General features: G+C 38.9%; 1 protein-coding gene across 2 annotated transcripts in view; it reads right to left on the bottom strand.

Moving 5' to 3' along the window:
- Nucleotides 1-3,746: 3,746 nt before the first annotated feature.
- Nucleotides 3,747-12,076, bottom strand: part of tbx5a (T-box transcription factor 5a) — a 16,503-nt gene continuing 8,173 nt past the window's right edge. For both annotated transcript variants that reach the window (XM_046067192.1, XM_046067193.1), the window contains exons 5-8: nucleotides 9,759-9,911; nucleotides 6,735-6,826; nucleotides 4,970-5,202; nucleotides 3,747-4,339 (exon numbers count right to left, since the gene is read on the bottom strand). In XM_046067192.1, the coding sequence (XP_045923148.1) occupies nucleotides 3,747-4,339; nucleotides 4,970-5,202; nucleotides 6,735-6,826; nucleotides 9,759-9,911 (1,071 nt within the window). The remainder of the gene's footprint in view (nucleotides 4,340-4,969; nucleotides 5,203-6,734; nucleotides 6,827-9,758; nucleotides 9,912-12,076) is intronic.

The raw sequence follows: 12,076 nt of genomic DNA, 5'->3' as shown, positions 1-12,076 counted from the left end.
TAAGTCATCAAACTATGTAGTCAGTGACTATAAATCTTTGAAGTGAATGAAATGACTCGAATCAGTAAAGTGATTTAGAGTTTCCACCCCTTGTGGCCACACCTTGATGAGTGATGTCACAGCAGGTGGTTACCATTAGCTATCAAAGCAGTGGCATCACTAATTGGGTTGAGGGCAGAAATGCAACATGATTAAAAGCTTCAACTCAGTACAGCATTAGAGTGCAGCATTAGTGTTATTTACTGTGATTCCCTCGTTACTCATTACACACACACTCATACAGGAGATGTATCAGGAGTTGTATCTCTCAAGGAGAACAGGGTGGGGAGACTCTCCAGACAGCAGACATTTAATCCCTTGGATTATCTGCTGGGTATGGGGATACTGGGAACAATGAAATGTAATTACTTGCCAAATGCATTCATCTGACTCCTGCGGTGTCTGTGTCACAGGCAAATAATGTTTGGTCTACAGACACAAAGTGTAAAGGCCCTGCACACCCACACGGGTGATTTCAGTTATTCTGATCAGACGTCTACTAAGGTTGAAGGTGTGTGGAGCAATGCTGATAATTACTATACAAGTCACCAGACTCCAGGTACTAATAAGAATGATAAATGTAATGTAATTTGTCCCACCATGACAGGTGCAGCTAGGTAAACAGGAGAGTCAGGAAGATGTCAGTCAAACTCAACATGCCAACACGAGAAAGGAGGTCCAGTCAGCCAAAATGATAAAAATCACCTGTGTGGGGTTACATGCAGATAGCACCAACATATCTGGACAAAATAGAAACACAATTTAGCAAGAACAGACAAAAGAACACTGCTTTAATTTATTTTTTAAATTTATTGCAGTTATTCTATTATGTACATGTTTATTTACAAAGTTACCCATGTGTTTTAATCTTATTTTGACACCTTTTGACAGCTGTATAGTAATCTCCAGATTTCAATATAAGTATGATTAGAAAGTCATATAAACAATCATAAAAAACAGGCTATGAAAAAAAGAAATGGGACCATCTATCTTTGAAACATGCAGGAGCAAGCTGATTTAGATAGTTGAAAAATAAATACTATTGACAAATAGCATTCCATCAACTACAAGCATTTAAAAATTAGCCGTTGTCCACACAAAACATACCAGTAACATTTACTCACTTGTTTACTCACTTAATTTCCTCTATGGAGAGAGTGTTATATTATGCAATCCAAATAAATTATAATGTTTCAGTGCTTCCTCCAGTGTCACAAGCTACATGATGAACACAAAGACTGTGGCAAGATTTTGCAACATGGCAGTGCAAAGAAACAGCCCATCTTTGAGTGCCAGGTAGCTTGCTAGACTAAGAGAGAATCCATCACTGAATACTTGCCAACTCACTAACATCCAGTGTGATGGAGCATGCCTCAGAAGAGACTTCCAGCATCACAACATGGGATGGGACCAGCAAGGGTAACACGGTGAAAACATCAAACATTTGATGGCTTTACACTGAGGATGCTTTTTGAAACCATTTTCACTGATTTTGTCGAAAATGTTAAAAGATAAATCTGATAGAGATAGACTGTGATCCTACAAACACATTTCGAGGGATTGTGCTTGCAAGATTATAATTTAGTGTTTTGCATTTGTCTTCACTAGAGCCAAGTCATTAACTGTTATAAAAAATAGTCACGACAGATATTTTATTTTGGTGGCAAATGGAATAGTTCCCTTTTTATATTATTGCCCTTTCCTACAATTGATTTAATGTAATTAAGCTTTTTTTGTGGATTGGAATCCTTGAAACTGACTGGCTGTAAGAAAATACCTGTTCTCATGTAATTTTGTACACTGTTTGTTGATGTAAAACTGCCCTACATGCTATGGAGTATAAGTATGTCCACTTCCATAAACACTTACTATACTGTTGTGTAAATGCTCCAAATGCTGTAAATAAAAACTGAAACATCTGGCAACTGTGGCATCTTGTTAAAACTGAGCATGTTTTAATAGTGTTTAGATCCTCTGGAATGCTTTAATTGCAGCATTAATGATGTTAACCCAAAGCAAAGTGACAGTTTAATTAATCAATTTCTTCAAGACGTATATTTAAAATCTCAAGTTTATTGTCTAAAAATCTGCTATTCTGGCCTGAATTCCATCGGTGTCTTGACTGAATGGCTAATTGCCTCCCCATCAGGTAGCACTGTTCTCAGTACTATGCAGTGAAACCAAAATCAAACAGAAACAGTGATCAACACATGCTGTTTCAACTTAATGACAGTCACACTCCAACTGCTAATCTTTATACAGCTGTGATTAAATAATTACAATAATTAAAGCCGCATTCATGTATTTTTTTTGCCACTTGGGGGCAGAAGAACACCACAACAAGGTGACAAACCCACAGCCCTGACATATTATCACCTTATAAAGTTGTAATGTGTTAGCATCCCAGCACCTAATTACGCATCCAGTAGACACAGAGGAACATTTACATTAATTTGGTGTGGTGTTTCTGGTCACATGATGACCATATATTATATTACATATTACTATATATAATATTCACCAAGAATAAGTGGCAGCAACATTTTCATCAATTTTGTAAATGGCTGTTATTGTCCTTGTGTGAATACACATATACGTAATTTGGTAAGCTGGTTGTAGGCAGGTCAAATTACAGTGTGGGTGTTATGGGGCTGAAAAGAAACAATTTATTGGTTCTTTGAGTGAGGTTGTCATAACTTGAATGGAATAAACTGGAGTGCAGTGCACCCTGCAAACTGATAGGTATAAAGTAGCTGATGGATCATGATGGCAGAAACTGGGAAAATAAGGTCCAGGTTAAAAACTCACTATTACTGTATTCTTTAATTTCATGTTAACGTCATTGGTTACATTCATACACTTCATCGTGTATAGCCAAGGAAAGGTGTCTGCCTGTAATGTCCGTGCATCAATAAACAATTTAATTGAAGTGCTGTCCTACTTGGAATTTTTACTGTCATGTTTCTCATAATGGCATTAAGATTACATTTTTGACATGCATGTCAATATACCCAGCAACAGGAATAGAAAAATTGCCCTCCTGACAGATTTTAGAGCAAGCAAATTCTCCAAAGAGCCACAACAAAAGCTCCCATCTGCTTATTCATTTATTTTACTTATAGTAATTTGACTACAAAGTAAGTTGTTAACTACAAAAACATTCAAGAAAATGCAGGATAATGTGACAGAAGACAAATGTCCTTTTTTTTTTAACAGAAATTCGGGACATTTAGACAAAACAAGAGTTTTGTACTTGTTAAAAAAGATGAAAACATATTAACTTGTCTCTGAAACATTAAGGTCCAAAAAGAAAACACCTCCGCACAAGAACACCTTCATCTGGGTACTGCTGGCAAAGCACCTGAAGCATTTGTTCGTCTGTTCAGGGTCTGTTCACTTTCTCTGAACTTGAGCAGTCTTTGCGTGCGTTCCGATCCAGCTCCTCTTTGTTTGTGTTTATGTTAGTTGCTGGTAAGTGCAGATGCTGTCACAAAAAATTAAGTGATAAGATGCTTGGTTTCCTACTCAACATAATCTTACAAATATCCACTGCTGTCAGGGAACCAACACTGATCTCATCAAGATGATCAGCAACACATCTTCTAAAAATATAAATATAAATTCATCTAAACCCTGCCTTATTTTGGTCCTTTTTTGTTTTTTTCCTTTTAATATTGTTATCTGTTGAGTGTGGAAAAAAAGCTCTTTTAGCTGTTCTCGTTCCACTCTGGCATGATGCTGACACTATGTACAGTGTGGTACTGGTGTGGCGATAGTGTACGTGGTATGCCGTGTGTATAGAGGTACTCGTTTCCCTGCAGGCCGGCTGTTGGTGACTGGATCCCAGCCCCAGGACTGCACTGGCGGCCCAGAGTCTGGTGGGTCATGGAGCTCTGGTACATGGCAGCGTGGTGGCCATCGCCCAGCTGCGGAGAGGCGTGGCCCCCAACTCCGCCAAGTCTGGACACCAGAGACCCTGAGGTGAAGTGAGCAGAGAAGTGCTGGTAGGGCAGCCGCTCCATTGGCTGCATGGTGGTGACGGAGCAACTCCCATAGGGTGAAACGCTGGCCCAGGTGTTGCAGCTGATGTCCTCCAAACTAGGAACAGGCTCGGCACCCTGCGAGGCGCTGGCATACATACAGGCCTGCCGCTGGCTGGATTCGCTGCGGTAGGGCCCGCCAGCCAGGCTGAGGCTCTGAGCGTAGCCAACAGGACGATAGTAATGGTCCTCCTCGCTGGACGAGCTCTCCAGATAGGCCTTCTTATAGGTGTGCTCACCTGAGTGACAGTCATCTTCCACTGAAGGTAGAATCATAGATTTAAAGAACAGTGTTACTCAAGTGTTATCTTTAAGTTATGTAAAATAGTAGAAAAATCTGCAGCTACTCTGTGTCACTAACCCCATCTTTCAATTCTGTTTATTAAGTGACACCAAAACAAATTCATTCATTTACAAATTGTACATTTACATGTTTACTTGAACGATTATTGCCCTTTTCTTCACATACTGTCTATACTTTGTATATGCTGGTTTATTACAGTTGATTATAGTATAAGAATGTGGCAAATTCAGGCACATCAACATTTTATTTAATTTAGATTAATGTGTGCTGTTCCTGAAAAGTAAATACACAAATACACATTTAGCATTATTTGTATAAGATTTGTGTGAAAGTGGCCATAATCTATATGAAGACACACAGATTGTCCATATAAAAGAATGCAATTAAGTAAACACATTAAATTGATGTGATTCTTACTGAATTTAGATTTTTCTTTGTGTACCACTTGAAGTTTGTTCCCAATTAATTAACAAGGGTCAGCATGCAAAGGCAACTAATTAGAACCATAGTATTAAAATCAGTGGATATGTATATGGCCTGCTGTGAAGACTCAATCTGTCATCTTCCTGATACATCAGTCTCCTACCTTTCCTCTTGATGCAGTGGTACTCCTGGCTGTGCTCATGTGGCAGGGGGTAAGAACCTGACTGAGGCAGCATGTCCTGTGAGGTGCTTGTCACACCGTTCTCACACTGGGAGTACTGGGAGCTCAGGGTGCTCGGGGTGGCCATGCCCTGGACCTCCCCACTGAATGGGCTGTGGCTAGAGCCCACTCTCTGGCGCACTGTACTGCGAGGCACGACTGGATACTCCTTGGTACTATGTGATGGCACACACACACACACACACGCATGCGCACGCACGCACGCACGCACGCACGCACGCACACACACACACACACACACACAAATACAGTTGTTAGTACTTATATGCATCTGTTGACCCCCTAAAATATTACTGATATGCAGCAAATGTAAAATCACTATGAACAGATCGATTCATTGTAAGATCTGTTCTGAAAGTCAAAATTTCTGACCTTGACCATGAGAAATCACACTCACTTAGGACATACAGAGAGAAACTATTCTGGGGTAAACTTCTTCCAGTGAAAATGCCAGCACGCATTTCCCTCCTATTAATCCACAAGATCCGTCAATAGATCATTTCGCAATTTTTGGTCCTTTGATTTCAGTTGAAACAGTGACCTGATTTTGCAATAAGCTCTCCCTTCAAAAATGTAACCAAGAGCAGACGCGCATAGCTTACTGTACTCTGCACGACTGGACAATGGCAATTAAGATTGATAGTGTGGTTTGGACTCTCACGGTGCTCTCTACATTTGCGAGTCTTGATAGGTGAAATGCATTTCACTCAAAACACCATGTTAAATTGTAGCATGCACCTACTTAAAGTAACTTAATGTGTGTCTGATACAATCAAGCGTGCAATTTTTAAAAGCTATTTGAAAGTACAGAAATCCATCCCCTCATTTCCAGGGATTTTTCTCCCCAGAATAAAGCATTAATCTGAAATGCTTAATTGAAAAGAACTTGATTCAGAATAAAGGTTATGGGAAGGAGTTAAGGTTTTAGCACCTTGTGGAAAAGCCAAACAGCTTTTTTCCTGTTTTGATATCTACATTTCAATACACACAACATCTGTATCAGCTGCCCAAATGGGGGTGGGTAGGTTGTGAGTTTCAAAACCAGATTTTCTCCTTTGAAAATGTGTTTTCCACGCAGTATGGACGAATGCTCCATCCCTCATCTGGACTGAATAATAGAGGGAGCAATGTGGTTGTGCATTGCCTTGGCTGCTGGACCAAGCGATACCACTACTTCAACACAAACGCAAGCACTGACACACACACACACACACACACACACACACACACACACAGACACACACACACACACACACACACACACACACACACACACACACACAGCAGACACATAAGCAGTTGGAACAACCTGGTAGAAAGAGCTGTGTGGAAGGGAGATGTTGCAGTTGTGTTTCAGAGGTTCTGCCAGATCAGCCATAAAAGTCTTCAACTAGAAAACTGGCTGAGGATCAAGAACTACACTTACATCACTGAGAATAACACTCACTGAAAATAACATTCATAACTGGCTTTCATTTGGATGATTGAAGGATTAAAGTGGGGCCTGTTAAGTGACAGTGTGACCAGGATGTCAGTAATCCCTGCAGCATGTATCTACTCATTTGACATCATTCAGTTTTCGTCAGTGTTTCCATTTATCAGAGCCCAGAATCAATGAAAGAAATAGATTATGAATAACATATAGATATGTACACGTGCTCCAAAATGAAACCTTTTCTATAGCTACCTTTGCATTCTGGACATCCGGTGCAGTTCCATGTCATCACTCCCACGAAAGCCTTTTGCAAACGGATTGTTCTCAATCTTCAGCTGGGTTATCTGAAACAACAAAACACTTAATAAGTAACATATTGTGGAACAAAAGCCATTTGTTGTGCTGGCTGTGCCACTTGATTACAAGATCTTCAACTATGTAGTGTTTTAAAAAGTCACATGGCACCAAATTAAAATCAACACACATGTGCTTTCATGTTTTTGTCCGAAAAATAGGAACTATGTAAATCAAGACTTTGCAGAAAATGCGAGATTTCAGTATTTGTTTTACTTTCAGAATAGACAAGTCTTTTTGATCATATGTACGTAATAACAGTTTTTTTTGAAGTTTTTTTTTGGATGCATCTAAATGCTCACAAGTTACTCAAGAGAATGAAACAATAGATCACATTTCCAGAAATTAAGATGCTTTTAGGGATCCTCAGCTAAACAGTTCAGTAAAAGCATGTCTCAATAAGACATATTTTATTGCATAATTTATAATGTTAGATTTGATGGTCTCTGGCTTAACAGATTGTTGGGACATGCTTGACAGATGCAAATAAAATGATTTATTATATGACTTTATGTTTTGGTAAAAATGTCTTTGTAAAGATCAACCCCCCCCCCAAAAAAGCACAGAGAACCATCCCAAAGTAGTAGATTAATCCCAAAGAGGTTAAAAACAATCCAGGGATATCCCTCTCATGAGCAGTGGTTTCTGGCAGGTAATTAGTTGGCAGCTCTTGTGTGCTTCCAGCTTTCTGACAAGACTGGAGGTTTGTCTGCATGCTGGCTGACACTTCCACCAAGCCTTGTAAAATATCTCGTGTGACACTTTGCTAGCTTCTTGTTAATGCATGCAGCCTGGCACAGCATCTATATATTGTTTCATTTTAATTTTTTGTTTGGAATAAAAAGTTCAGGGTCCTGTTGAACTCTTTTTAAGGCGTTTCGACAAATAATTACCTTTTCCAAAAAGTGTTTAAAGAAAAAGAAAATTGCAAAACACATGTGAGTTCTCCTACTGACTGGGCTCAGAGTAATCAGAGCAGAGAATATGAATACTGTTAAAAAATAATTTCGGAGCAGACTCAAGACAATTGGGCAAAATACATTTACAACTTCAAAGACTGCACAGTTTTACTAGACTGTATCCAAACTATGCTCATTAAAATAATGGAGGCCTATATAAACATATTTCCAGATGCTTCTGGCTATTTTAGCTTAAAGAAGTGAAGTACTTAAAATTCAATTCTTCACTTTTTATTCTTCAAGAAAACATTATTTTAGAAAACACCTAAACTGTTTTAATTACAACAGGAAAGACTTGAAACCAAAGACCATTTTCATTAGCTGAGAGTCTAACAGGTGAATTGGACACATGCCTGCAGCACATATTGCTTTGGCAGATGTTAGAACTGTTTGATTAGTCAGTTGTGGTAAAGCCCCTGGAAATCACAAATGCTTGTTTTTCTGTAGGTCTGGAAAGCCCCAATAATTAGCCCAGGGTTACGATCTCAGCCCCCAATAAGATGTTGGAAAATAATGAATGGTTCCTACAGCACGTCGGTCATGTGTGCTTCCTGTTCCCAGAAGTGTGGAGACCTGGGACTGGCTGCATGGACATTATGAGCTTTCGCCCCCCTCTCCCATATTCCCCAAACTAAAGACATATAGGCCTTCATGGTTAAATGATGTTAACCAGACGCTGTTTACACATATCTGTATTCCCAAGATTTTCCACCCGAAATTTGTGCAGAGTAAATATTGAGTTTTATTTTTCGCTTCTTTCCCGAGTCTTAACATGCAAGTGTAACTAAAGTGATAAACAACCCTAAGGCTGCCTGGCCTCAAGAAATTACATATTAAATTAGGCCTAACTCTAATTTAATGTTATTATAGCTTTCCCTTTTCTAAATTATTGTGTGAAAAATAAACAGTTTTTACACATTTAAGTAAGCAATAACAGTTAACAATTTTAATTTACTATTTGTTAAGATTAGGCTACAAGTAATTGCACCGTCAGCTGACTTCAAGAAACTAAACGAAAGCTCAGGAAAAAAATAAAAGTGAACATCTACAATCAATTTAATCAACATTTCCTTTTTGTAAACAGTCACCAACACGCAAAGCCCTAAAGTCGAAAGCCACATAGGCTATAATAGCCTCGAGATAATCTGTTAGTCTGGTAATCAAGGTACCCGCAGTGTTTTTTTCTGTGATTTAATAAAAACAACCACATTGTCATTTTAACAAAATAATAATAGCCTGCGCCTATAGGCTATAAACTGTGTTCAAAAAGTAGCAGAGGTTCGCTAATAAACTTGGTTGCAAAGCGAACTATTATTTAGACCTAAATTACAATACAGTATGTAGGCTACTATATAACGACCTAAACGTATAATTATGATTTATATTATTGTTGTTATTATATTATCCGCAGTTTTTGTTTGTATAATTAGTAGGTTTTAGAAGGTAGCCAGAGGTTTATCCGGTTTATCTGCAGGTTGTCTCACTCTACAAAGAGCTGTAGGCCTGTAACTTGGAAAAAGTCTCTTGAAGTCAGACCTCGTCTAGTCGGGTATCTGAAGTTTTCCCTCGTCTGTCAGTCACTCCCTGTGATATCAGATATTTTCAGTTGACAGGCTTTAACCTCATACAACCATGCCTTTCGTTTTCTCTCCTCCTGCAATCAGCAGATCAAGTTTGCCATCAGCAGTTCCGTAGAAAAATGGGCACAATTTAATAGAACTCCTGTATGTGTATAATGGCCTAAATTTTCTCTAAAAAGGTACAAATAACTTTCCATAATTCGGCATTTGGCAAAAGTTTGAATAATGCAATTTGTGGTTCTTTTGTTTGCCACGTTTAGGCCTAAACCATTGTTAAAATGAAATCGCCTCATAAAATGCTCCTTGAATTTAAAGTTGCCCATTTGCTATGTCAGAGACTGCCATAAAAAACAAAATCCAAACGTTGCTCTTGAAGGACTTACCTTATGGTTCTGATAGGACGTAACCGCAATGAAGGCTGTCTCGGGGAAGACGTGAGTGCAGAAGGCCGTGTTTTTGGAGCCAAAGCCGTTATTTTCATCTGCCTTTACAATGTGGATCCTCGGTTGATACTTGTGCATCGAATTTAGGATGATCTAGAAAAGAAAAGGTGAAGCGTTAGATAGGCCCTACTTGATTGTTATTACAGCAACGTCTGCTAAATGGCCCTTTTCGAAAAATTAAAACTTGCAAGAGACATGAGGTTTTCATGACAAAAAGTGAAACGAAACCCTCTTAAATTTCCCCTCAAATCCGTTTTTGGCAGCATGCACCATATTTGTTGCTTTGGAGGATATGGTTGTTATTGCCCAGCTACCATATTTTCAACATTTGCATTTGAGATCTACAGATGCTGTTACAAAGCCCATAGGCTAAGAATGCTTACCATTCTGCAATGCATTTCAGACTTTAACACTTTATAAAAAGTACCAAAATGCAAACATACACAATACATTGGTGAGCATAATGACAGGTAAAAGGGGATAGATTGAAGGGGGAGTCATTCAACTCAGAAATGTGAGAGATATTTTGCATTTTTTGTGTATAAATTAGAGAGAAAAAAACAAACAAGAAAAGGCTTGGGAGTTACTATGGTTAATAGGCTATACCTCATTAATTTCACAGAAACTACATTGAACTATGCTGAACCTTTTCAGTCAAAAAATGCACAACTACATATTTTGAACAAAAGACTGGACTAAAGATAAACATTTTATTGCACTACATTATCGAATGATTGTTTTACTGCTTGCATAAATATTTAAAACTAAACTGGACGAAGTGCACTCTTATTTTGTTCTTGTAGTATACCAACTAATATGACAAGTATCAGTCAAAACTGAAACAACAGCTTTATCTTTGCAGACAGCTAATTCACTATTACAACAATTGCAGGTGTCCCAGTAGTAACGCCGACATAAACATGTCATCTCTCTTGTTGCAATTCTAACCTGACTAACCTAGTTTGTGGTAAGTGATGAGTACTACCAATGGCTAGCTTGGCGACGTTAAGACGGGGTGCACACAGCTGAACTTGAGCCTTGAACTTCTCTTTTGAGGCATCCTTGGGTCTTAAGTCTAATTGTTTTGACAGACCAGGCAGTCGTGGTCATCAGCCTGGAGGAAATCTAATGGTTTTTATTTTCATCAGATCCACTTAAACTTAAAGATAATAAAACTGAGGTTTTCTTCTCCACCTCCTTTTTACACTCACCCACCCCCACCTTTCTGTCCCATAGGCATCCCTCCAATCTGTTATCTTAAAGGTTGTTTTTGTACCTGCCTTTCACTGCCAGCATTAGGAGAGACAAGGGATCGCCCTGACCTCCAGTACACATGGGGGCATCCTGTAGCATTAAACAGACACAACCCCAAGTCCTTTCTTAGAGCCCAGTGAACCATGACGTTCACATAGATGATACAAAAGTCATCCATTATCAATTTCCAGTTGAACTTTATGGTGCAATAGGTTTCATGGTGCAATAGGTTTCTGTAATGGGCACAAACTGGCTAAATGTGTGTCAACTTCCTGTCGTGCACGTTGTAGATGCAGGATGATTTAATGTACGTTACTGACCCTGTGCAGAAAACATCAGTTGAGTGTATCACTTTGGGTAGATAAGCAGGCTGTTGAAGAGTGTGACTTGCAGATGGAAACTCAGCTTTTGCAAATTTACGATCAAATAAAACTATTTGCAGGAAAGGGTTTGGAGGCTGCATACTTGGATCTGAGGTGAGAATAGTTTTAACAAAACAGAGTCTCAGGCGGAGAAAAATTAAGTCTTGCGGTTGTATTCCATGGCTGTTTTAATTTCCATATTTACGTGTGGGATTGTAGTTGTTCCTGTGCTGAAAAGTCATGTACAGCAGCGCTACCATTCTGTGGGGATTCATAAGTGAAGCTTTAACGTTCTATGAAAGAGATTTTTTAAAACTTTTTGAACACAGTGCAGAGAAAAAGTAGGTTAAACAAAGCATTTTCCCATGCACATATTCATTAATGGTTTACTTGGGGTCTGCAGAGATACATCCAATATTGAGGAAAAACCACAACAACAAGCCCATCACTGCAAACACGTCATTTACCACTCTACATGGTTTTAGAAGCTAAAAATGTCTGCCACTGAGGTACATTAGAAGTTGCATGGAAATATCTAAACGCTCATTTACCCTGGAAAATAATAGTATGGTCCACTGACTGTGGGTTCCTGAAGTCCAGTGTGTGTGTTAGTTGGGGGGGGGGGGGGGGTAGTTTTAGACC

This window comes from Micropterus dolomieu, linkage group LG13, assembly GCF_021292245.1.
Source record: "Micropterus dolomieu isolate WLL.071019.BEF.003 ecotype Adirondacks linkage group LG13, ASM2129224v1, whole genome shotgun sequence".
In the NCBI taxonomy this organism is placed as follows: domain Eukaryota; kingdom Metazoa; phylum Chordata; class Actinopteri; order Centrarchiformes; family Centrarchidae; genus Micropterus; species Micropterus dolomieu.
Note: the sequence above shows the minus strand (reverse complement) of the source record. Positions and strands in the feature narration are given on the sequence as shown.